Below are 25,047 nucleotides of genomic sequence, written 5' to 3'. Positions count from 1 at the left end.
ACTAATAGAAAAATAAATTATAAACTGAGATCAAATATCTTAAATAAAATAATGAATTATTTAGGTCCAAATAAATTTCCCCTCTTATATTTTGACGAATGTTAGTCTTTTTTTTTGTTCTTGAATCTATGTAACTTCTTAACCTCCTTGGTGAACTCCGGGCCTCGTAGGAGTTCCTCGGCCTCGTCAACGTTTCTGTGGGAGTGAAGCAGCGGCTCTTTCATCACTGTTGGTGGAAGGGTATCGACGAGGCGGAACTTGTGGAAGGGTATCGACGAGGCGGAACTGGTGGAAGGGTATCGACGAGGCACTTGGAGCTCTGTCTTGAAGATCTCGCTTTCTCTGGCATTGATTTCGCCTTTGGCATCTTCTACAACGCTCTCATCGCTATCCTCATCAGCCGTTCCTCTTCTTTTTCCGGCGTCTCTGAGTTCTTGTTCCGGTTAGCTAGGGTCTTCTCCGGCTATTGGGTTGAGGTCTGGTTGGGCTTTTGTTGATTTGGTATTTTAGTTATCTTAATTTAGTTCTTAAGAATGTTAGTTGGTTTTGTTTTTCTAGATTTAAGTTATGGTTTTTGTTTTTGTGTGACGTATTTTGGTTTTGATTTATGTTTAGTATTTTTATATTTTTCGTTGTGGCGTCATGTTAAACTTGTTTAATTTTGGATTGGAGACAAAATAGTCGTCTTATTATTTCAGTATGGATTTTCTGTTAGATTTTTGTCAATGCAAACTAAATAATCATATTCTTCATAATCATCAGACCGCGGTTGTTTGGATCTCTCCATCAATCATTGTTGTTATTTTGAAAGAACAAAATTAATGCTCGTTTTTAAATGTGCTTTATATAATTTCTTGTGTAGGAAGTGTGCACAAAATAACCGAAGACATGTACTTAGTGGCGGAGCCACATTGGATCAAGGAGGGACAAATGCCCTCCTTGAATTTTTAGAAATTATAATTTTTACCTTAAAAATTGAGTACTTTTTTTTTTTTGTCAAAATTTATATATATATTTTTTTTTTCAAATTTGTTTCTCTATTTTTTTTATTTTTTATTTCATTTATTTATTTTTTCGAATTTGTCTCCTCCGATTTGAATTTATGGCTCCGATCACTGCATGTACTTACTAGAAGATCTATTAAGACTAAAATCCATGTTCTAATAATTTTTTTACCATTTTTTTAATTGAAAGCGTCGTGCAATGTTTTAATTTATTTTTAAAAAGAGGAATTTTGTGATTTTTTTTTTATATTAGTTACAAACAGAATCCATTGCAGTCTTATACCAAAGTATAAATTTGCAACCAGTGCCAAGGTCCTAATTCCAAATACACGCAGAAATTTGATAAAAAAAAAAATAGTACACGCAGAAAAATAGAAGAAAAAAGACGTATGTGATTTGGGCGAGAGGAGAAGAGAAGTTTGCATGGGTTGGATAGCATGAATGATTGCAATGGAAGGAAGGAGGGTAAGAAGGTTAGGAAGGTTGGAAAGGGAAAGAAGAAGAAGAGCAGTGATTCCTCTCCAGCGAGACTCAACGACTGCGAGTAGTCGCAGCAGGACCGATTGTTGCTACTGCGACTACAAAATCACTGCTCTGAACCAACCTCTCTTCCGCCTCGGAACTCGCTTCGCCGCCTTTCTCCGGCCATGGTTCTCTCTCGGCCTCGGCTTCGCTCTCGCCTCTCTGCTCTCTGTCTCTCTCATTCTCCTCTTCCAGCTCGCCGTCGCTCTGCGGATTCTCCACCCCAACTCCTCTGCCGATCTCTCCGCTTCCTTCTTGTTTGGCTTCTCTCCGGTACGCTCAATCTCTCTCCCTTCGCTCTCATGCGAATGGCTTGGCTTCTTAAGCTCGGTGTTTTCAGGTCTCTGCTTTCGGGATTTCCCTCTCGGACTCTGTCTACTTGTTGCTTTCCACGTTGATCTCTGTCTCTTTTCATGAGTTTGGACATGCTCTAGCGGCTGCAAGGTCTCTCTCACTCTCACACATCAACATAATTTGATCTTATGTTTGGTTATGGACTAGGGGAAAATGATACATGATGCTTTTTTTCCCCTTGCAATTTGGTCAATTTGGTTTCAGGATAGATTAGATATGGAGTGGTTTTAGTGATTAGATCTTTCTTGATGCACTTTGCCTATTTTATGTCATGTTACAAAGCCCTATCCGTATATATCTGGTTTCTGATTCTTTGGTGTGTCCGTGTACCTCGTCTTTATGCACGCAATCTATCTATGATCTGCATAGAATTTAGTCATGTAAGACCGTTTGAACTAAGATTCCTCATGATTAAGCCATGTATAATGTAGTTGTTTGCTTCTGTTCTGGTATTGGCAGATCAGATCTACAAAAGGAAGAGAAGTTTTTTCATGCTGCTCTAATCATACAAGGGTTTAGAATCTATCAGTGAACTTCCTTGCTAATATGACTTTTGCATGCACAAGTCAACATGTTCTGATATCACGAATGACTGATTAAATTTTCAAACTAGTCTGCCATTATGAAATTCTGTATTCTCATGTTTGGAATGGTAGGAACCACTTCAATGGAAAGCAGTGAAGGCATACAGATGGATTATGTTGCCATCTTTCTAGTATTTCTCTTTCCTGGTGCTTTGGTAGCCTTCAATCATGATGCACTGCAAGCATTATCACCTCGCGCTTCTCTTCGTGTGTACTGCGCTGGGATTTGGCACAATGCAGTAGTAAGACTGAATTTTATACACTGTTGAACTTCCCGGCTATATTGGTGGGGTTTCACATTTGGCTTTGGTCGTACCAGCTTTCATATTATTTCTAATTTTCATTACATTTTTCCCCTAGTGCTGTGTAGTTTGTTGCCTGGTGTTACTTCTCTTGCCCGTGCTTTTGTTTCCCTGTTACCAGCAAGGTCAAAGCCCAATGGTATTGAACGCTACTCCCTTACAGTTGCTCATTTTTTTTCCCTGAAGATATTCCAAACTACTCATTGTTCACCTGCTCATTGTGTATATTTTGATCAAGGTTTTGTCAGTACCTTCTTCGTCGCCGCTATCTCCTTACTTGACACCTGGAGACGCAATTGTCTCACTGGATGGAATCCGTATCAATAGTGCCAAAGAGTGGAGGGAAATGGCAGCCCTTTTAAATCAAATGGCCCTTAAAGATGCAAATAATGGTACATATGTCGAAGGTGTCCGAGGAATAAGTAGCAGAAAAGGGTACTGTGTTCCTGATTCTATGTTAGCAGAAACCTGGAATATCGCAGTAGCAACGAATCAGTCTGGTTGCTCTGACGATCTCGCGTCATTTGTTACCATTCCCTGTTCGGATAAAAAAAGAGCTGAACACACCCACTGCTTGAATCCTAAGAGAATTGTCAAGTTTTCCAAATGCAGCAGCAACTGGATGGAAACTGAATTCGAGGGTGACAGTTGCAAATGCTCACAGGTACGGATTCCAATGTGCTTGTGCGAATTTGTTATTTTTAATGCTCTCGACTCAATATTTCATGCTTGGGACTTCGTTAAAAAGTTGCCAGGCATTTTAAATGAAAATAACTAGTATTGAGGTTCTGTTGCAGGATGAGACGTGCATAAGTCCTATTCAAACACCAGGAATGATATGGGTCGAAGTTTCTTATTCAAGTCCTTATTCTCCGAAATGCTTGCAATCTGGAAGACAACCACGTCCAGATCTAAGGGCCATGTCTGATACTATTGAGCACGACTGTGGTGGGACTTTTGTTTTTGTTGGTGATCCGATCTCCATGGCGAGCTCTGTACAATTAACTTCATATCGCCCTCGGTGGGAATATGCCAGTACTTATCTTCCATATGCTGTAGAAAAGATTCTCATCTGCACGTTCCATGTCTCTTTGACTCTAGCTCTCCTCAACAGTTTGCCGGTGAGTTCTAATTTATCAAACCATGGTATTTTTATTTATTCATTATTTATTATTAAGAAGGTACTGATATTTTTAATTCACCTTTTAAAAAAAGCATTATTAATTACCAACTTTTAGACCAGCTCCTAAGTTACATAAGCTTCCTACTTTTGAAAAAAAAAAAAAAAACCTATGAGTTACAAAAACTATCCCAAACATCAATAAACCGAGCCGCTTAGCTAAGAAAAAAATGATATCTTCTTTCGCTTTTCATTTTTTCTTTCGGGTTTTCTTCTTCATTTAGTAATGAATCAATGCTTTAGTACATGATTGTGGTTAATTTCAAGGGAATTTGGTTTCTTGCTAACGTCCCAGTAAAAGACAAGTGATTCTCGGTCTGTCTTGATCTAGATGGAAGTGTCGTTAGTCTTCTGGAGGTCAATAAAACAAAGTCTTTCAGTGGTACTTTTTTAAGCAGTGAAACTGCTGGTTAAGTGATGTTTTTGAAGAAAGTTTGGCTTCACAATTTCCGACGAGATTTTGTAGAAGGATCTCAGGAAACAGTGTTACTATCATAGTGGAATTGTTCGTAAAAAAAAACGAGGGAGGTGACTGAGGATACTAAAATGATTCCGAAGGGTCAGAGATGGTGGGGATGGAAGTGCTTCCTGGGGTGATCCGGAACGTCCTCAATGGGTAGATTTAACCCCAGAGTATCCAAAGCCAGAAGCTACAAAGATGCCGTGAAGTGTGAAGTACCAAATAGAGAGGCCAGTCAAGACCACACAAGCGAGTTAAGGATCGTGAAACCGGAATGGGTTGTTATTTGGAAAGATATGATGGCAACGTCTCTTGGGGGAAATCTGTTCTGCAATTGGGCTCCCCAGACAAGCTTGTTGTGTTAATTTCTGGGAATATATCTATCATCTGGAATGGTAGCTTGTCATCCTGGAAGGGCTGAAGAAAAATCCCCTAGTCCACTTCAAAGGGACTCATGCGGTGATATTGTATCGAGTGTCGAACAATGGGCTCGAGATTAAGAACAGGTGGATCGGTCAGAAGGTCTTCCCTTAGACCTATTGGCAACATCTGCGTAGGATTTCTACAGGCTGCTAAAGAAACTTTGGAGCTTTCTTTCCTGATATTTGGTGAATTAAAAGCCTAAGCCCCATAGAAAAGGTTGATGAAATCACTCATCAAACTTATTTATGGTGATTCAAATACGAATATTGGGATTTTTAACATTGGAGAAGGTTTAACCTCAAGGGGTTGTTCTAGTGGTAAGGGCGATTCTTGGGACCTTGTTAGTTCCCGGTTCGATTCCCCCTGGACCCAACAATTGGGGTCACTTGGGTAGTCTCCCCAGTCAGTCCTTCAAGATCTATGCCCTCCACTCAGGAGATCTTCTAGAATATGTGCTGTTGAAAAATCCGGGCTGGCTCGATTGTGAGGTTTTGGGAGGACTGTTTTCGGGAAGATGATGTTTTGTTGTTCGTTTTCTTGTGTTGGTGGGATTATGCCCCCTTCAAAATGCCACTATAATAAACTCTGAAACATTTTCAGTCCCGGATCGGGTCAAAGAAAATTCATTTTTGAAGGAATTTTATTAAGAGGAATGCAAGAGGCCACGGTTCTTGGGAGGGTCTCGCAGGAAGCTGGCTTTGGTTGCTCAACATTTAGCTATGTCTTACAGTTCTAACTTCATGTCAATAAATTAAGTAGTCATAATCATAATGTTCATACTTAAATGACTCCTGATAGTGCCGAGTAAAAGTGTTCTGATAGCTTTTTTCGGATGATATTCAATTTCGTAGGTCTACTTTCTGGATGGAGAATCTATTCTAGAGGAAACACTATGTCATTTAACACGATTGAGCCAAAACAAGAGAGAGAAGCTTCTCCAAATGTGTCTTCTGGTAGGTACACTCATTTCCTTGCTTAGCTTCTGCAGAGTCTTCTTCTTGAGATTTTTGTAGTTGAAAGGTAAATTATATAGGTATGCAAAAAAGAGAAGTATGTGACCCTAGCATGTCGCTGCAGATTTATAGGCCCCCGACAAACTTATTTATTTGTGTACCATGAGTTTGGTTACTTCATTTCATAATAATTATCTTCTATAGCGTACTTTCCCACGTAGGAGAAAACCACTAATGAGACATAACAAGCATTGCCCCGACTTAGCTGACTCCCTCGCCTCGGCTTTGGCCAGGCTCAACATCGTACACCGGCTGGGTGTGGGAATATGATGGATTATAAAAATTGATGATTGAGAAAGGGAGAAACACATCTTTTGTATTCTGTTGTGGGGGACAATAAAGATCAACATATTTGATATTTTTGGCTTTCAAAACATGCTTCTCTCATTGTTGCATTTATGAATCACTAGCATAAGTTGAACAAAATCCAGAAAACTCGCAGCTCTAATAATCCGTGGGCAAGTTTATATAACATCCAAACTTCTTTTTTTTTTTTAATAAAAAAATCGTAAAGCATATAACATCCAAACTTAAGTTCACATGTGAAATTGAGAAATTTGATTAAAAAACAAAACATTCTATAAAGTACCATATATTGACTTTTAAATGTCTTTAGTTAAAATTGAAAAGAATATGTATCCTTCACATTTTGGACAAAAGTACTTATCACTTTATAAACACATATATTGTTTTCACAAATGGTCACGAAGCATCGCGAAAGAGCATATATTCGTAAAACATCCATGGTATTCTTTGTTAATTGAAAACAGTTGCAGATGGTCGTATTTTTTCTATACCATCAATGCTATTGTATAGCATCGATGCGATACTGTGTTAATGAGAAGGGTTGCAGTGGATTATATTTTGAGTAAATCCCATTTTTACTCTCTGGACTCGTACCTCGGTTACATTTTATTCCCTGGACTCGAAAATGTTGTAAAACTCAACTCACAAATCAAACGCGTGTTACAAAGTCCCACTTCTGTCAGTATTTGGACGTTAAGTTTCACGTTTTGATGACATGGCAAGATTGTAAAGGGTATAAGAGTATTTTATATTATTCTAAATACTTTTAATATTTAAATATTGTTATCAGATATATTAATTGTTATTAAATAATTAAATATTTCTATTATTCTCTCTCTCTCTCTCTCTCTCTCTCTCTCTCTCTCCTTCTTATCTTCTCTGCATTTTTTCCTTCCATCAAAATACAGCATTATCAAACCCAGTTATGCCAAACAATAACAATTAATAATAGAAATATTAATAATAATTGTATCCAATTTAAACAAATAGTATAAATATTTGTTTAAATTTTCCGGTAATCACTACTACAAATTAACATATTGGGTGCGGAAGGGTATTAGGTGCGACATGTCGCACCTAAGAACATATTAAGTGCGACATGTCGCACCCGATAGTCTTCCATGCGCCTAAAAATTTCGCTGATGATTATGGCTATCCGGTGCGACTTTGTCGCACCTGATATGAAATTGTCGCACCGGATACTATTAGGTGCGACATCTGTCGCACCTAATGGGTTTAAAAATTTAAAACGGTCAGAAGTTCCCCCCGAATATTTTGGGTTCTGGAATTTCACATTGGGTGCGACAGTGTCGCACCTAAAAGTCATATTAGGTGCGACACTTATGACTATTAGGTGCGACAATGTCGCACCTAATAATTTTAGGGTATTTATATACCCGAGCGTCTTCTTCTTCGCCCAACCTCACTCTCTCACTCTCTAACTCTCTCTTCTCTCTCTCTCTCCGACGCTCGTCCCCGGCGCCACCAGCCCCGCCTCCAGCCCGACGCTCGTCCCCGGCGCCACCAGCCCCGCCTCCAGCGCCCGACGCTCGTCCCCGGCGCCACCAGCCCCGCCTCCAGCCCGACGCTCGTCTCCGGCGGACCAGCCCCGCCTTCATTCCCGGCGCCGTCCTCCAGGTAAGCCTCACACTCTCTCTCTCTCTCTCTCTGTCTCACTCTCTCTCCGTCAATCTCACTCTGTCTCTCTCCGACCCCTCCCGACCCACCCGAACATCCTCCGGCGACCAGGCCTGACCCACCCTCTCACCGCTCCGGCCTTGCTCCCCGGTACTTCACCACCTCGCTCCCTCCTCGAACACCACTGAGAACGAAAACCGAGAGGCCCGACTCCGTTGCACACCCCTTCGTTCCATTCTCTCTCTCGCTCGCCTTTTGGATTCAGACAAGAATATCCCGGTATGACGAATCCAAATTCCGTGGCTTTTTTTTTTTGCAATGTGTGTTTGTGTGTGATTAGATCCCGGTATTTTACTCGCAGCCCCGTCGTCTCAGTGAACGGCCTCAACCCTCGCTCACGCACAACAGCCCTCGGCCCAGCCCCCGGCCCACCCTCGGCCCAGCCATCGCCGCAGCTTGGTCACTCGCAGCCCCGTCGTCTCAGTGCCTCGTCGTCGCCTCGGAAAAACGTTAGGTATTTGTAATTATTAATATTTATAGATTATTTAATATTTTTAGATTATTTCATATAGATTAATTAGTAATATATATGAAAATAGTAACATGTTAGATTAAATGATAATATAACTTTGATGAAAATAGTAGCATATAGTAATAGTCAATTTTTTTTAATAATGTGTAATATGATAGATTAGATTAATTAAGTTAAAAGTAATATATTAAATTAATTAGTAACGTGTTTAGTGTAATTTAATGTAATTGTAACATGATTTGTTTAAGTATTTAATATGTTAATAAGATAGTCTTGGTTCAATTTAGTATTTAGTATGTTAATAAGATAGTCTTGGTTGGTTATATATGTGTTTTTGTTTTAATTGCAGATTTTGGTTAGTAAATATTTTAGGAGAAACTCTGCCGAATTTTCGGTAGAATAAAACGTATTTCTCAAAAAAATTAACTCTTTTGATAATATATTTTAACGAATTAACTAATTTGTCGAAATTGGTTAACTCGTTAATGAAATCAGTAGTGAATTTGTATATATTAACGAATTCTAACAACTTTTCAAAATTAATACATGTCAATCACAATTTCTCTTTCATTCTTACAAATTCACTCTCGAATCTTTCAAATATTAACGATCCACTATCAATTTCTTAACAATTCATCACTCTCAATTTTATAATAATTCACTCTAAATTTCAAATATTAACGATTCACTCTCAATTTTACCTCTCAATTTCCTAATAATTCAATCCTACAAAATGAATTCTAACGATTCAGTTTTATCCCCCAATTTCCCGTCTCATTCAGAAGAATGTCAAATCCAAGTAGGGACTGGATTACCGAGAACAATCGGTTGAGTTTGCAATATAAAACAGGGGTTAACGAGTTTATCCGCGTTGCAAGCAGACTCCCGAACGAAAACAGTCATTATCGTTGTCCTTGTAAGTCTTGCAATAACGTGAGATGTCTGGACATCGGGGTCGTAAAGAATCACCTTTTGAACAAGGGGTTTACTCCGGGATACACCGAATGGTATCATCACGGCGAACGTCGAATGATAGAAGCTGCCAGCGAGACTAACCAAAGAGGAGTCGGTGGATTGCACGATGCTCTCCATGATATAATGGATCACGAGGACTTCGACGATTTTACGGATCCGACTCCGAGTGAAGTGCGTGCAGATGAGCAAGTGGAAGATTTGTTCGCTGAGTTAGAAGCAGAATTGTACCCTGGGTGCAAAGAGTTTTCGTCTTTGTCGTTCTTGGTTTCGTTGATGCACATCAAAGTCACGAACCATTGGACGAACAAGTCGTTTACAGAACTGTTGCAGCTCTTGAGGAAGTCTCACCCAATTGGTAATCGAATTCCGGAAAAACACTACGAGGCAAAGGCGAAGCTGAATCGTTTCGGCATGGGATACGATATGATTGACGCGTGCATCAACAATTGTGTGTTGTTGCGGAAGCGTACGTTGTAGAAGAGGCATTGACATTTGTTGCAAGGTATCTCGAAGATAAGAAAACTGTCGATGAAGTTCAAGTGCGGGAACTTAGTGTTTTTCGATCTGAAAACTGTGTGCCTTACGGGATGATGAAGCCGATAGTTTTAGACGACGACCAAAAAGAGAAGGCGGAGTGGTACATTTTTACCAATTGTCCAGAAATCGATCCGTATTTGATGTAAGGGATTCTTTCATTTAAATATGTACATAATCTAGCTCATTGATTTACATCTAATTACGTAATGTTAACAGTGAGCATTTGGAACTTATACAAAATAACTCTGAAGCGGGAACTGCAGATTCTGATCTCGAAGCAATGCACAGAAAAGAATTCAAAATTTGGTTTGCGAAAAAGGTAAACCGAAAGGATTCATTTGCGAAAAATTGCTACTAAAATTGCTAATGACATCATCTTAATTTGTATATTCCAGATTTATGACATGAAAGTTAGTGGTTTCGACGTGTCTGAAGAACTTTACGCGTTGTCTACGGGATCTATGCAAATTGCTCATCAGTATCCGAGTTGCTTTGTGAATGGCGTGAAGTTCATCACTCGTCGTCGTGATAACCAACGAATCACCCAGAATAGCGGTGTTTGTGTGCCCCTGAACGACTTCAACTTTTACGGTCGAATGGAAGACGTAATCGTGCTGAACTATACACATAACTGTCGTGTCGTACTGTTCAAATGCATATGGTATGTGACAAGTACAATGCAGGACGTATAGTGCACGTTGATAAGACCACCGGAGCAACGAGTTCGTATACCGCCAAAGAGTGGTTTACAGAAGAGCCGTTTATACTCGCGACTCAAGCGAAACAAGTGTTTTACATCCAAGATCTCGTTAAGGGTCGCGAATGGGAAATCGTTCAGGAATGCAATCAACGTGGGATATGGGACATTCCTGAAGTTGATCCGACCACTTCAGCATCGATTCCATTGACAATAGAATTGTCAAATATCGACCGTCTTAATCATCGACACGAAACTGCTACGGCCGAGCTTGTTAATGTCGTTGAAGATGATGAAGAAGTGGATGAAGAAGATGAGGCGCTTGCCGTTTTTGAGGGAGACGATGTTGATGTCGATACTAACATTACATCGAGTGACAACGATGAATGACTAACACCATGTAATAACCGTAGTCGTCGAATAGTAATTACATAGTAATTAAAAATACTAATTACAATTCATTTTGCAGGATGTCTACTTCAGGTCAGGACCCATCAGGAGGAGAGCGTGACCCCCCGCAGATGCCGAGGAAGAAGCGGGGACCAACGACTGGCGTCGTTTCTGCGAGAGCTCGTGTTGGGACCCCTGGAGCGAACACAGTTCGCTACGATCAGAATGCGCAGGCGTTCTACCAAGACGTCAGGGAGCAAAATCCGTTGATCGGGACGTTCCAAAACCGATTAGGAAACCTGATCAAGAGTACCATTCCAGTCGACCTCCCAGACTGGAATCATGTGCCTGCGCAGAGTGTGGCGGCTCTTATGAACTCGATTCATAACGAGTATAACTTCGTTTATGCACATCCCGAGAGTGGCGAGCTTGTGCCTGCAGATCCTATTCGCAACGAGATTGATATGGCTATCATTCACGATGCGAAGAGGATGCGTCGTGGCCAGAAGTCGAGGTTGTCGCAGCTCTTCTTCAAGACATTTTGCGGGAGTAAGGATCTCGCTAAAAGTGAAACTCCCGATGGCTACAACCAGGAAGCCTGGTTGAAAGCAATAGAGGTGTTCGACTCGCCAGAGCATAAGGTATGAGTTGAACTTCCGATGATTATTCGAATTTCTTAAAATTAAACTTCACGTATTTATGTCTTGCAGGCGAAATCTCTCCGCAACCGGGAAAATTCGAAGATGAAGAAGACGAAGGCGAGGCAAGGCTCGCTTAGTTTTTTTGGTCATCGCTCGAGGAACGTAAGTCTCTTAAAATTAATATGTAATATATATGTGATTCATATTTTAATGTTGAAAAATTACAGCGAAGAGAAGATGGGAGTATAGGCTCGGCTTTAGCGATATGGTTAGAAAAACACCAGGACGCTAAGGGATCGTGGACGACGGACTTCGCGAAGACGCAATACGTAAGTTAATTTTTTTTATTTACTATATTTAATTACTTTATTTCTTCTTATCTGATAAGTTTTTTGTGGTTTTATTTTGAAGGATCAAGTCACCGCCCAGACGATAGATATTTTGCGGCAAGCGGAGGAGCAAAACATCGTGATCTCCCAAGAAGATGCGGAGATGTACGCGATGCGCGATGTTTTGGGAGTGCGCAGAGACTGAGAAGTCGGTTTAGGGCCTTCGATCCCAAGGTCATCGTTGGGTGTTGCCCAAACGCTAGATGGAGGCTCGTCAAGTTCGTCATCTCAGACCGATCCATTGGTTGCCGAGATGCGAGCTCAGATGGATGCCCAACAAGCCGAGCTGCAACTGATGCGGCAACAGATCGCCTTCCTCAGCCATCAGCACAACCAGCCTCCCACGACTCCTCAACCTCCGCCTGCATCGCAACCAGGTGGGACGGATCAGCAGACGCCAGGTTCTATGGATTACTTGCGAGACCGTCCTTACGGAAGCGGCGGAACGAGCGACAGCGCGTCAGGCAGCGGTGGACGAGGACGAGGAAGCGGTTCTCGAAGTTCTGGCAACTTATTCGGCAGAGGAAATTCTACTATCGATAAGTTTTATAAGAAAAAAAAATAGGAATTCATTTTTTTCGTTTTTTGGAAAGAATTTGTATTTTTAATTAAGAATTCTGTTTTTAGAATATTATTTCTAATTCATTTAGAATTTTGTTTAATTAATATTATTTTGTTAATTTAATTTTTTTAATTTTGTATTTTTTTTTTAATTAAACAAACGTATTGGGTGCGACATTGTCGCACCGAATACCATGGCGCGAAAACTTTCAGGTGCGACATGTCGCACCCGATATGCCATTACCCGCCAATTCTATAAAATTTGGCAGGAAAATAACTTGGGCATTAGGTGCGATTAGTCGCACTTGAAAATGTCGCACCTAATGGGCTACCTATTAGGTGCGACATGTCGCACCCAATACCTTCTGCGACGGGTTATCAGGTGCGACAGTGTCGCACCTATTGTCGCACCTAATAAACCATTAGGTGCGACATTTGAGGCATTAGGTGCGACATTCGTCGCACCGGATAACGTCTTTTGTCCTAGTGAATGTCTTCATCTTCCTCGTTGTTGAAGGAATCTAATAACTGGGTTTCCATCCTCAATGAACTTGACATTGTCCAATTTTTTAGTATCGCCGCCGAACTCCACTTCCATGACTTGGGTTTCGCAACCAAAATCCATGACTTGGGTTTCGCAATCAAAATCCATGACTTGGGTTTCACCGGCAGGATCGGCCAACTTGGTTTCAAATGCCTCTTCGAAGACTAAGGTGTCGTTCATGGGCTTGGTACTCGGTATTGAGTAGAGTATTCTAATGCATTGATTAGGAAATTTGTTTAAACATTTAGGCGGAGATTTATCGAGGCTCATTTTGAATATTACTGGAATGAAATGAATAGCGAAGTTTTCCTGTACCGTAACATGATAATTTTTGTTCTGAATTTCAGTACCTCTATACGAACCATACCCTGTATGATGCAGTGAAAAAGGCTGAGCAAGAAAAACATTTGCTTAGCGACGAAGCTCATAGAGCAGCACGCTTCCTCCGCATTGACTTTGAAAGGGGTGACATTTACCTTTGCAGTGGTACCTATTTTGTTCTTTCAATCTTAATTTTTCCCCCTTTTGCATGAGATTTAATTCGACCTTAGCTAAGCATTGATCCATTGTAAGGAAATTCTTTTTGACCTTCACTTTTGCAGATAAATTGGACAGGGTGAATCAACTAAGTCTAAAAACTTCTCAGCTGTGCAGAGAGTAAGTATTGTACTTTATTATCAATCATTACACTTTGTGTGTAGATGTATATATGGTATTGCGTGATGTTTCCAGTTATATGTAAAGGTTGGGTCCGAAACTAACTTGAACCGTACTCTTTCCAGATTCACAAGACTCGGCTAAAAGGCTATTTCTTAGATCTTCAGTAGTTTTGATAATGCTGAATTTTGATGGAAGGAAAAAATGCAGAGAAGAAAAGAAGAAGAAAGGAAAGAGAGAGAGAGAGCCGAGAGAGAGAGAATAATATAAATATTTAATTATTTAATAACAATTAATATATCTGATAACAATATTTAAATATTAAAAATATTTAGAATAATATAAAATACTCATACCCTTTAAAATCTTGCCACGTCATCAAAATATGAAACTTAGTCCAAATACTGACGGAAGTGGGGCCTTGTAACAAGTGTTGTGAGTTGAGTTTTATAACATTTTCGAGTCCAGGGGGCGAAATATAACTAATGTACGAGTCCATGGGGTAAAAATGAGATTTATTCTTATATTTTCACGTATAAAATCGATGATATGTTGTGTTAATTCAGAATTAGGCGCACATAACAAAGAACAAATTGATTTATTATAAAAAAATGGCGGTGTAGATCATTTTGAAAAGCTAAATTAAAAGACTGAATAAGATATAATAAACTTGTTCTTCATTGAAACTTAAATAAATAATGAATGCTGATATTGAGGTGAGAGAGAATGATGATTTAACAAAGTGAGTAGTTCAGTGCTTGAAAAATACACATATTTTTCTGATTTTTATAATTAAAATTGTGTAATTTGCCCGCCCATATGTAATCTCGTCTTGCGTAAACATAATCGAAAAATAGATTCATTCATATATATATATATACACTACCAATTGAAACTACTTAACGTGTACTGAGAAACTTGTGCAACTATGTCGGTGGAACTACTTGTTGAACAACTGATTGATTTTCGCAGGATTAATTAAATCGATAATTAAACAATCAATCAAATCAAAGCAATAAAGGACACACGGAATTGGTAACCCTGTTCGGTATAAACAACCTACTCAGGGGGATTGGCACGTCCGGTGGTGAAAGCGATCTACTATCTCAATAATCAAAGATACATGACTTAGGTTTGCAGACGCACTCTCAAATGCCTAGCTTCTTTGACTTCTCCAATGGATGGCAATATGAGACCCTCTCAGACCAGAGACTCCCTCTCTTTTTCACGCGACTCTTCTTCCCGAAGATCGCACGATCCTCTCCTAAAGATCTTCTCGGCGTATCAACGCAAAACACCTACCCTACTCACAACTTTTGTATGAATCGTGGACAGCAGCAACAAGTTCCTTGAACCAGTTGTCGATGAAGATATCCTAGTAGAGAGGCTGGTGTGGGAGTGGATATTGTCCCCTTCCACTAGGCGAGTTGGACCAACTAAGCCCAAAGCAAGTTCGGCCCAAAAGGGCTCAAGATGATCGCTAGTTCGGCCTAAAAATCCCAGCGCAGGTGAGATCGGCCCAAGACGATAGCGATGGATTCTTCACTGAAGACCGAATCTGACCCGGGCCCATAAATGTTCCTAGACGGTCCCGCCAAGTGATTTGAATTATTGATCTCCTAAGAAACGGTCAAATCGCCTAAAGATGGAGATGGATGCGAGATTGGAGGATCGAAGACCGGTTCTGCTCGTACACGTGTATTGATCTGAAGAAACAGGAGAATCAACGAGCTAGCTATAAAAGCACAATCCATCTTCATTTTACGATAACTGGATATTTTTGAAAGAGTGCCATATATTATATTTTGATTCGCTAGATTTCCTGCTTATTCTCATTTTATTTTTGTAAGGTTTATATTCGATAATCAATAAAGAAATTTTCTTTCGTTCATTTCTTCTATAAATTTATATTATTCATAATTTCCCTTCGGATCTCGATTTAATCTTCATAATCGGATTCTGAGACCTTTCCCTCATAAAAATAAATATACAAGATAATTAAAATAAACTTAGTATAGATTGTTGGGACGAGAAATCGGCTCAACAATTTGGCGCCGTCTGTGGGAAGCGCTATCAGAAACCTAACGCCAAAGAACACAGATCGGATATGAAAGGATGTCTTCTAACAGCAAGCACGAAATCCCAGTTTCTGGAGCCGATCCAGAGACACGGGCTCTTCTGTTGAAACTCGTCGAAACCACCGCCGAATTCCAGAGATCAACTCGATCCCAGCTCGATAGCTTGACAGCTGCACAATCTTCACTTCAAGAGCAGCTCGACGCTGAGCGAGCTATTCTGCTGAGTTCGACCGGTCCGCCCGCCACAAGCGGACGAAGGTTCGCCCCACCCGGAAGGCGACTAAGCTTCTCCGGGATCCAGGTGTCGCCCGACACTGTTGGTCCTAGCAATACGGCTGGAATTGGTCAGTTCGATGGATAGGCCAAGGTCAGTATTTGGCAAGCTCGACCGACTCAAGGCGACCTGCCGCCCCCGCCTCCAGGAGGTCCTCCTCCTGGATATGTTCCTCAAGTCATCAACCTTCCTCGCGAAGAATGAGTTCCAGAGGAACCGAACTATTTCGAGCCGGTAATTCGGCCGGAAGAAGGTAACCCCCGGAGAGGACAGATCCGAACTGGGGGAGAACACTTCGCCGTAGAAATCCCAAGGGATGATCACCCCGCGTTCAACGCCTTCCGCCAAATGGTGGAGGAAAAGTTTCGGGCTGTAGATTCCCGAATGCACTACGCCACGAGCTCGGCCCTCGAGATTGATCGGCTGGTGGCAGACACCGGGAAAACCCCTTTTGCTCTGTGTATAACCCAAAATAGAGTCGGGGACACCAGAAAGATCAGGCTCCCCAAATACTCTGGTACCTCCAACCCGAAAACATATGTGACGGCCTTTCCCATTGCGATGGGTCGAGCATGTCTGAGAGACAACGAGCGAGAAGCGGGATATTGTCAGTTATTCGCCGAGAACCTGTCAGGAAACACCTTGGATTAGTTTTCTCGTCTCGAAGAAGGGTCGATAAGTTCTTTTCAACAGCTGTCGGCCGCTTTCATAAAACACTACTCGATGCTAGTGGAAGATGAAGCGATCATGGCAGACTTATGGAACACCCAACAGGCCCGAGACGAAACTCTGAAAAGTTTCATGACAAGGTTTAAGACCGTCATGTCAAAAATCTCTTCCGTGGAGGGAGAATCGGCTTTGAACGCTCTAAAAATGGACTTTGGCACGAGTCCAGATTCTCAGAAGAAATGACTGTAAACAGGCCACCCACCATCGAGGATGCGATTCATCGCGCCTCAAACTATGCGAAGGCCGAGGAAGAAAAGGCCTTCATGTCGAAAAAATACAATCCAAGGAAGGTCCCTTCTATGACACCTGTTCCGGCCATGGCCAGGACACCTGGCATGAGACCTTACCGAAACAATGAATGGAGAAAGCCTTGAGACGCTCCAGAAGACGCCTTTAACGTAAACGACGAGGGGACTTCCGAAGGAGGCATCCCAAAATGGCCGCGTGATAAGAAAAAATACTGCGATTTCCACAAGAACTACGGACATGACACTCTGGATTGCGTCGTGGCTCGGAAGGTACTTATCGAAAAATACAAAAATGGAGAACTAAAAAATGTCGATCTGGGATCGCCGCCCCAGAAAAAGGAATTTAATAATACCTGATCCTCCCTCCCCAAAAAGGGGAATGGCAAATGAGGAAGATAGCGACGTGCCCCAAGCGAAACCCCGAATCTACTATATCATGGGAGGTTCAAAGTTTTGCAGGGATAACGTGAATTCGATTAAGGCACACCAACGTTAACTTAAAGGTACACCGAGATCACTTGGGTGCCAGAAGGTAGAAGATACCACGATCTCGTTCAACGAGGACAACACCAAAAGGCTATACGGGCCCCACGACGACGCTTTGATCTTGGTTGACGGAGGAAGCTCTGTAGATGTTATATTCAAAATCACTTTGGATAGGATGAACATCGAAGAGGCTGAAATCGAACACAAACCCAACCAATGGGGAGGTAACACCCTCTCTAGGAATCATTGAACTCCCCGTGCGAGCCAGAGACGTAAACCGGATTGTCGAATTTACCGTACTCGACTGCCTATCCCCATTCAATGCTATCCTCGGGAGACCCTGGATACACGGGATGAGGGCGGTACCATCAACCTACCACCTATGCGTATATTTCCCGACGCCCAACGGGATACAAGAAATCAGAGGGAGCCAGGAGGCATCCCGAATTCACTATATGAATAATCATAAAAGGATCGTCGAAAAGCACCAGCCAAAAGAGAATGATTCGGAAGGTCCATCCGGCGAAGAAACCAACGAAGGCCAATAGCAATTAATGGCCATCGGAAACGAGATCACCCATCCGCCTCCGATGGAAAATTCAAAGGAGAAAGACGAGCCTAGTGTAGAGTCGATAGTACAAATTCAGATCGACGGAACTGACCCCGAGAGATGCGTGGGCATCAGGGCCAAGTTGAAAGGAAGTATACGCCAAGAACTAATAGCATTCTTGAAGAAAAACAAGAAGGCGTTTGCGTGGACGACATAGGACATGCCAGGTATAGACCTCGAAATTGCCGCACATCAACTCAACGTCGACCCTAGTTATAAGCCCGTAAAACAAAGGCGTAGGAAACTCGGCCCAGAGAGGGCTAAGGTGGTCAATGAAGAGGTGGAACAACTCTTAAAATCCGGTTTAATACGCGAAGTAAAATATCCGGATTGGCTCGCCAATACCGTTGTCGTTAAGAAAAAGAACAGTAAATGGCGCATATGCGTCGACTACACCGATCTAAATAAAGCTTGTCCTAAAGACAGCTTTCCGCTACCACACATCGAACGCTTGGTGGAAGCCACCGCTGGCCATAAAATCTTGTCATTTATGGATGCATTCTCAGGATACAACCAAATCCTTATGCATCCAAATGATCAAGAGAAGACTGCTTTCACAACTGACAAAGGCATCTATTGCTATAAGGTGATGCCTTTCGGGCTAAAAAACGCGGGAGCCATATATCAACGATTAGTGAACAAAATGTTCGCCGACAAAATAGGAACGACGATCGAAGTCTACATCGACGGTATGTTAGTAAAGTCATTACGAGAAACAGACCACGTCTCAAATTTGGAAGAATGTTTCAAAGTCCTGAACAGATACCAAATGAAGTTAAACCCATCCAAATGTACCTTCGGGGTATCTTCTGGGAAGTTCCTCAGATACATGGTAACTCAAAGAGGGATTGAGGCAAACCCAAACCAAATACAAGCACTCCGAAGTTTGCCTCCCCCCAGGAACAAAAGAGAAATCCAGAGACTAACGAGACGCGTGGCAACCCTTAGCCGATTCATATCTAGATCGACTGATAAATGTTTGCCTTTCTATAAGCTCTTGAGAGGAAACGAGAAGTTCGAATGGACCAAAAAGTGCGAAGAAGCGTTTGAGCAACTGAAACAATACCTGGCCGAGCCTCCGATCTTAACCAAACCCGAAGTGGGAGAGCCCCTCTACTTGTATGTTGCCGTATCGCACACCGCGGTCAGCGGAGTACTCGTCAAAGAAGAACGAGGAGACCAAAAACTAGTGTTCTACGTAAGTAGGTCACTCGTTGACGCTGAGACAAGATATCCAGCAATGGAAAAATTAGCTCTGGCCGTCATGACATCGGCTCGAAAGCTGCGACCATACTTTCAATCCCACTCGATAGTGGTGATGACCACTCAACCTTTACGCTCATTTCTCCACAGCCATAATCAATCAGGGAGATTAACCAAATGGGCCGTCGAGTTAAGTGAATACGATATCGAATATCGCATTAGAACCTGCGCGAAGTCACAAGTTCTAGCCGATTTCCTTATCGAGCTCCCTGCGAATGAAAGCGAGACCACGGCGAACGCCGAAATTCGAACCCTCAAAGTCGATGGTTCCTCCACAAAAAAGGGGCTGGGATTGGGATACACCTGGTATCGCCGCACAGAGAAGTGATTGAACAATCCTTCCACCTGGATTTCACCGCCTCAAACAATGAAGCCGAATATGAGGCACTGATCACAGGATTGCGCCTAGCAAAGGCTATGGGAGCAAAATTCATATTCCCTTTATGAGACTCGCAACTCGTTGCGAATCAAATCAGCGGAGAGTTCGAAACAAGAGACAAGTGTATGGAGGCATACATACAATTAGTAAAGGAAATGACAGATCAATTCGAAAAATTCGAATTAACCCGCATCCCTAGAGGAGAAAACACCACAGCGGACGCCCTCGCCGCCTTAGCTTCAACGTCAAACCCTACAGTAAGCCGAATCATACCGGTCGAGGCAATAAAACAATGTTCTATCACTACCAAAAACGCAAGCATAATGGTGATAATAGAAGAGGGGGACTAGAGAAGGGATAGTTAGATATATCTCCGAAGGCCACACCCCGACAGACAAGCAATTGCGTCGAAAGCTAATTAGCCAAAGCGCAAGATTCTCCATAATCGACGGAGTGCTTTTCAAAAGAAGTTTCTCCGGAATATACTTACGATGCACAGGAAAAGAGGAATCCAAACGCATCCTTTCCGTAATACACGATGGAGAATATGGGAACCACGCGGCCGGACGGGCCCTAGCTGTCAAAATAAAAAATCAAGGGTACTTTTAGCCAACCATGGTCGCCGACTGTGAGCAACACTCACGGAAATGTGACCAGTGCCAAAAGCACGCCCCAAATATCAAGCAACCAGCCGAGGAACTATCCTCCATATCCGCTCCGTACCCATTTATGAAATGGTCCATGGATATCGTCGGCCCCCTAGCCAATGCGCCGGGAGGACTGAAATTCCTCCTTATCACAACAGATTACTTTTCCAAGTGGGTTGAAGCCGAAGCATTCGTCTCAGTGAGGGATGTGGACGTAAAAAATTTTATTTTGAAAAATATAATCTGTCGACATGGAACGCCACAAGAGATAATCACAGACAACGGATCACAATTCATATCAAAGGAGTTCCGGCGCTTTTGTGCAGTAGCAGGAATCACCTTACGATTCTCAACACCCCGATACCCACAAGGGAACGGACACGCTGAGGCTACCAACAAAACAATTGTTAGTAACCTGAAAAAAGAAACTTTTAGCCAAAAAAGGGCGATGGGCCGATGAACTCCCTGGAGTGTTGTGGGCCTATCGCTGGAGTCCACGAAGGCCCACCGGGGAAACCCCATATTCTCTGGTCTACAGGGTTGAAGCAATATTGCCCATCGAACACGCGATTCGAACAATTCGCACCATATACGCGAATGATCACGAAGAAAATAACAACAAAATGCTATGCGATTCCCTCGACTTAACAGACGAGAGGAGAAACCAAGCATTGTCACGCATGAATTTATACCAACGATCCATCACCCGATACTACAACAAAGGAGTCAACTTCCGAGAATTTAACACCGGAGATCTCGTGTTGAGAAAAGTGTATCAGAACAGGGCCGAAGAAAACGCCGGAAAATTGGGAGCAAACTGGGAAGGACCATACCGAGTCACGGGAATCCCACGAACATGTGTTTACAAGCTTGAAACGCTCGATGGTATCCCAGTACTGAGATATTGGAATATCATGAATCTAAAAAAATATTACTGTAAAGAGTAATATCATAACAATCGAACTACGCAACGGCTTGATCCCAAACATGGGTACGTAGGCTGCCTTGAGACAAGGTTCAGCCCCCACATCATACAAACGAAATGAACTTAATACAAACAGGTTCGATTCAATTTGCCAAGCATGGTAAATTCGACTTACACATGCAAAAGAAAAATGCCGCTGTGTACGATAAACCAACTTAAGTCTGACTCATAATCGAAGAAAGACTTGGAAGTTTCGGTTCGAATATCATATCATGTATAGAGCATCGCTTAGGAACATGCCGTATACATAATCCCGATACGATTAGGGGTTCGACTTATGGTGGCCGATACACATCATACGGACAAGCTGTTAACCAATAAACGCCGTAGTAAACAAGCGCGTTCGTTCAAATACACCAAATTTTAAGACTTTAGCAAAGAATAATCATGCATTATCGAGGCATGAATGAAAACGCAAATAAGTATGAAATAAACTTCCATGACATTTGATAAACAAAAAAAAATATAATAAATAAACAATAAAGTCGCGAAATGTGTTCGGGCCAAATAGAAAGGGAAAATAATAATAAACAGAAAAGAATTCGACAAACTCGCCCAAATGTCGGGCCAAAAGAAATATGCCCACGCAGGGGCCCAAAACCCGAATATTTAAACTTAAAAAAGAAAAGAGTCGAGGTGAATCTAGGCTGACTTGTCCTTGGTGGGCTCGGCTTCCTTCGAGTTCTCCCCAGCTTCGTCGATCGACGTAAGCACGGCCTCCGAGCTGTCGAGCATCGAGTCGAACTGATCCGTGACCTCAGAAGTCTCGGGCACTGGCGCGTCGGGAGGCGAGCGATCCTCATAAGGAGTGAACTCGAGATCTTCGGCCCCAGCGAGAGAAGGCAAAGGCACGCCATCCAGCTCAGCTTGAAGCTTCACCAGCTCATCTTTAACCTCTTGCAGCTCGGCAGGGGCATCGGTGATCTCCTTGTTGACGACCTCCTGGAAGATCGACCTCCTCTTCCTCCCGGCCGTGACGAACTGGTGGTAGGCCACCAGCGCCCCCTTGTACTTCGCCCCGGCGGCCTTCCTGTCCGAATGAATGCCATCGTCCTTAGCCGACCAATAAGCTCGGTACAAGGAACGGTTTCCCGCCTTCTCCTTCGCCAGTTCGGCCTTCACCCGATCCAGTTCGGACCCAAGGTTACGATGGGAGGCCTCAGCCAAGTCAAGCTCCTTCTTCAGCTCGACCCGTGTCCTCTCGGAATCTTGAAGGCGATCTTCAAGATCCTTCTGACGACAGGCATACGCCCAAGACAATAGCGAGGGATTCTTCACTGAAGACCGAATCCGACCCGGGCCCATAAATGTTCCTAAACGGTCTCGTCAAGTGATTTGAATGATTGATCTCCTAAGAAACGGTCAAATCGCCTAAAGATGGGGATGAATGCGAGATTGGAGGATCGAATACCGGTTCTGCTTGTACACGTGTATCGATCTGAAGAAACATGAGAATCAGGGAGCTAGCTATAAAAGCTCACTCCATCTTCATTTTACGATAACTGAATATTTTTGAAAGAGTGCCATATATTATATTTTGATTCGCTAGATTTTCTGCTCATTCTCATTTTATTTTTGTAAGGTTTATATTCGATAATCAATAAAAAAAATTTCTTTCGTTCATTTCTTCTATAAATTTATATTATTCATAATTTCCCTTCGAATCTCGGTTTAATCTTCATAATCGGATTCTGAGACCCTTCCCTCATAAAAATAAATATACAAGATAATTTCAATGAACTTAGTATAGATTGTTGGGACGAGAAATCGGCTCAACAGCTTGTTCAAGGTTAAAGTCCGTGTATATTGACCTAAAAGTGTCAATTGACCTAATAAAATCAAAAGGTAATAAGGGTCAATAAAATATTCTCCACAAAATAGAACAATCTAGAAACCAAAACCGACTTTATCTCTATGATTGTCAGAACTAAAAATGCGCTGGAGAAAATTAACAAAAATACCACAGGTCTTGAACTTGGTTGAACAACTTCTTAAACCTTCGACTTGAACAACTATTACAATTTTTTTTGCCAAACTAAAACCTATGCCATAGAGGATCCAACAACTTGTACACAAATAATATAGTGTAATTAAAAAAGAAAGCTAATCAAGCCTTGTAATCTCTAATTCATGACCCAATCACACAGTACTTGGCCCATAGATCGGAGCTAGGTCTTTGAATCTAATTCATGGGAAATTACATCAACTAGCAGCAATTTTGATATTTTGGACCAAAATAATAGCAACTATGTTTTTGGACACTTTTGCTAGTAATTATAGACATGAAAATATACAGTTGTCATAAACTGTAGACTTACAAGTTTACAATCAACAACAATTGTAGATATATAATATAATTACTAGTAAAAGTGTCTAAAAACATAATTGCTACTATTTTAGTCCAAAGTATCAAAGTTTCTATTAGTGGAGGCCATTTCCCCTAATTCATTGTGAAGATCACGTGTGACCCGTGAATGCCGAGTTTGGGTTTGGATGATAGACACATTCAAATGGACAACCAATCCCATTCAAACTACTTTGTATTAATTTGGATTGAAAAGATTAACTCATTACTTATAAGACTGGGATACATTTCATGACAACAGCCTACATCATTCTTCAGCAGGATCAAGGACCGCAAAGATGCACCTTCGGCAGTCCCTTCTACGAAAAAAAAAGAAATGGTCAAGGCAAGTCTCCCTGCCATTCCTAGTTTCAACAAAGCTCAGGTAATGGCTTTTCCCGCTGACTAAAGAAGATAAATTCAACCACATGTCTTCTGTAATATGTGAAGCTCGGAGGAATGGTTCATAAGTTAGATAGAAGAGCATGCCCCATAATTGTAGCGACTCGAAATTTTAAGATTAAATGTTGTAAATTAAGTACATCAAAAGGACGAGAAAATTCTCGGTTTGAGTCGTTTAATTAAAAGTTTGATCAGTTACGGTTTTAGTCACAAAACTTTGTGACAAGGACGTGGTTGTAATGTTTTCTGGAGCTATTTGAAAGAAACTTTGAGCTTGGGGGTTGAAATGAGTCGGTGATAAAACCAAAGGACTTAATGAGTAAATAAGCAATTTGTCTCCATGCAAAATAGAAACTTCTTTTTCTTTCTTCCTTATCTTATCTTCTTCTTCCCGTTACTTCTTTTCTTCTCTTCTTCTCCTTCCATCACCGAGCGCGACCTGCAAACAAAGAGAAGAAAAAAAAAATTTAACCAGAGCATCATCATCATCCACAGCCACCATCATCACCCCATCATCTTCTTCACCTTTTCTTCATTTTCTTCGTCTTCAATCTTCCTCGCGCTCGGCCACCAGCTCCAGCGTGTCCTCTCGTCGAGGAAATCATCGCCGCGAGCTCACACCGCCGCCGACAGAGAGAAAAACGCCGGGAAAGAGAGAGTGGGCTCCAAGGAGATTGAATCTCTCGAAAACAAGGGGAGGGAATCCTTATTCGAAATGAATTTTTGAGATCTAGTTTAAAATTCAGTTTTGGGGATTTTGATTTCAATAAAGGATTTCGTGAAATTGATGTATTCTGGACGTGATTTGAGCTCGGTTTGAGACGAATATCACTTGAATTTGAGGAGTTGAAATTGTTGGTTGGTTTTTCCCTTGATTTTGGCCGAAATTTAGG

At 41.8% G+C, this 25,047-nt stretch overlaps 3 protein-coding genes across 5 annotated transcripts; all 3 read left to right on the top strand.

Annotated features, from left to right (window-relative positions):
* Window positions 1-1,328: 1,328 nt before the first annotated feature.
* LOC149384867 (Peptidase M50 family protein) lies at window positions 1,329-14,201 on the top strand. Of its 3 annotated transcripts, XM_089626968.1 has the most exons (10): window positions 1,329-1,799; window positions 1,867-1,970; window positions 2,559-2,706; window positions 2,825-2,905; window positions 3,005-3,430; window positions 3,564-3,887; window positions 5,681-5,782; window positions 13,400-13,538; window positions 13,655-13,709; window positions 13,835-14,201. In XM_089626968.1, exons 1-10 carry the CDS (start codon window positions 1,446-1,448, stop codon window positions 13,851-13,853), a joined length of 1,752 nt encoding a protein of 583 aa, XP_089483094.1. In that variant the 5' UTR covers window positions 1,329-1,445; the 3' UTR covers window positions 13,854-14,201. The 3 variants fall into 3 exon arrangements, 2 of the variants coding, with proteins under 2 accessions (XP_089483094.1, XP_089483095.1); XR_016301423.1 differs by lacking the exon at window positions 13,835-14,201 and having other exon boundaries at window positions 13,434-13,538; window positions 13,655-13,672; XM_089626969.1 differs by lacking the exons at window positions 13,400-13,538; window positions 13,655-13,709; window positions 13,835-14,201 and adding an exon at window positions 13,082-13,187.
* On the top strand, window positions 11,382-12,257 carry LOC149384868 (uncharacterized). The gene is made up of 4 exons (XM_089625294.1): window positions 11,382-11,558; window positions 11,628-11,720; window positions 11,786-11,887; window positions 11,970-12,257. The coding sequence occupies exons 1-4, from the start codon at window positions 11,382-11,384 to the stop codon at window positions 12,090-12,092; spliced, it is 495 nt and encodes a 164-aa protein (XP_089481420.1). The 3' UTR covers window positions 12,093-12,257.
* A 6,190-nt stretch (window positions 14,202-20,391) lies between the features above and the next one.
* On the top strand, window positions 20,392-21,370 carry LOC149384866 (uncharacterized). The gene is made up of 3 exons (XM_089626188.1): window positions 20,392-20,637; window positions 20,756-20,829; window positions 20,962-21,370. Exons 1-3 carry the CDS (start codon window positions 20,392-20,394, stop codon window positions 21,368-21,370), a joined length of 729 nt encoding a protein of 242 aa, XP_089482314.1.
* The last annotated feature ends 3,677 nt before the right edge of the window (window positions 21,371-25,047 follow it).

Source organism: Urtica dioica, chromosome 9 (assembly GCF_054948205.1).
Source record: "Urtica dioica subsp. dioica isolate 48M chromosome 9, U.dioica_male_clone48M_v1_H2, whole genome shotgun sequence".
NCBI classification, from domain to species: domain Eukaryota; kingdom Viridiplantae; phylum Streptophyta; class Magnoliopsida; order Rosales; family Urticaceae; genus Urtica; species Urtica dioica.
The sequence above is the reverse complement of the archived record's forward strand: the minus strand, read 5'-3'. Positions and strand labels throughout refer to the sequence as shown.

Excerpts from the sequence above, each read along its gene's own strand:
- LOC149384866 (XM_089626188.1), top strand. The coding sequence starts at position 20,392 with ATGGTCGCCGACTGTGAGCAACACTCACGGAAATGTGACCAGTGCCAA. Across the intron at positions 20,638-20,755 it reads TCTCAGTGAGGGATGTGGAC|GAATCACCTTACGATTCTCA; the intron begins GTAAAAAATTTT and ends GTGCAGTAGCAG. Across the intron at positions 20,830-20,961 it reads AGGCTACCAACAAAACAATT|GGTTGAAGCAATATTGCCCA; the intron begins GTTAGTAACCTG and ends TCTGGTCTACAG.
- LOC149384868 (XM_089625294.1), top strand. The coding sequence starts at position 11,382 with ATGGCTATCATTCACGATGCGAAGAGGATGCGTCGTGGCCAGAAGTCG. Across the intron at positions 11,559-11,627 it reads TCGACTCGCCAGAGCATAAG|GCGAAATCTCTCCGCAACCG; the intron begins GTATGAGTTGAA and ends TATGTCTTGCAG. Across the intron at positions 11,888-11,969 it reads ACTTCGCGAAGACGCAATAC|GATCAAGTCACCGCCCAGAC; the intron begins GTAAGTTAATTT and ends TTTATTTTGAAG.
- LOC149384867 (XM_089626968.1), top strand. The coding sequence starts at position 1,446 with ATGATTGCAATGGAAGGAAGGAGGGTAAGAAGGTTAGGAAGGTTGGAA. Across the intron at positions 2,906-3,004 it reads AGCAAGGTCAAAGCCCAATG|GTTTTGTCAGTACCTTCTTC; the intron begins GTATTGAACGCT and ends ATTTTGATCAAG. Across the intron at positions 13,539-13,654 it reads TGACATTTACCTTTGCAGTG|ATAAATTGGACAGGGTGAAT; the intron begins GTACCTATTTTG and ends TCACTTTTGCAG.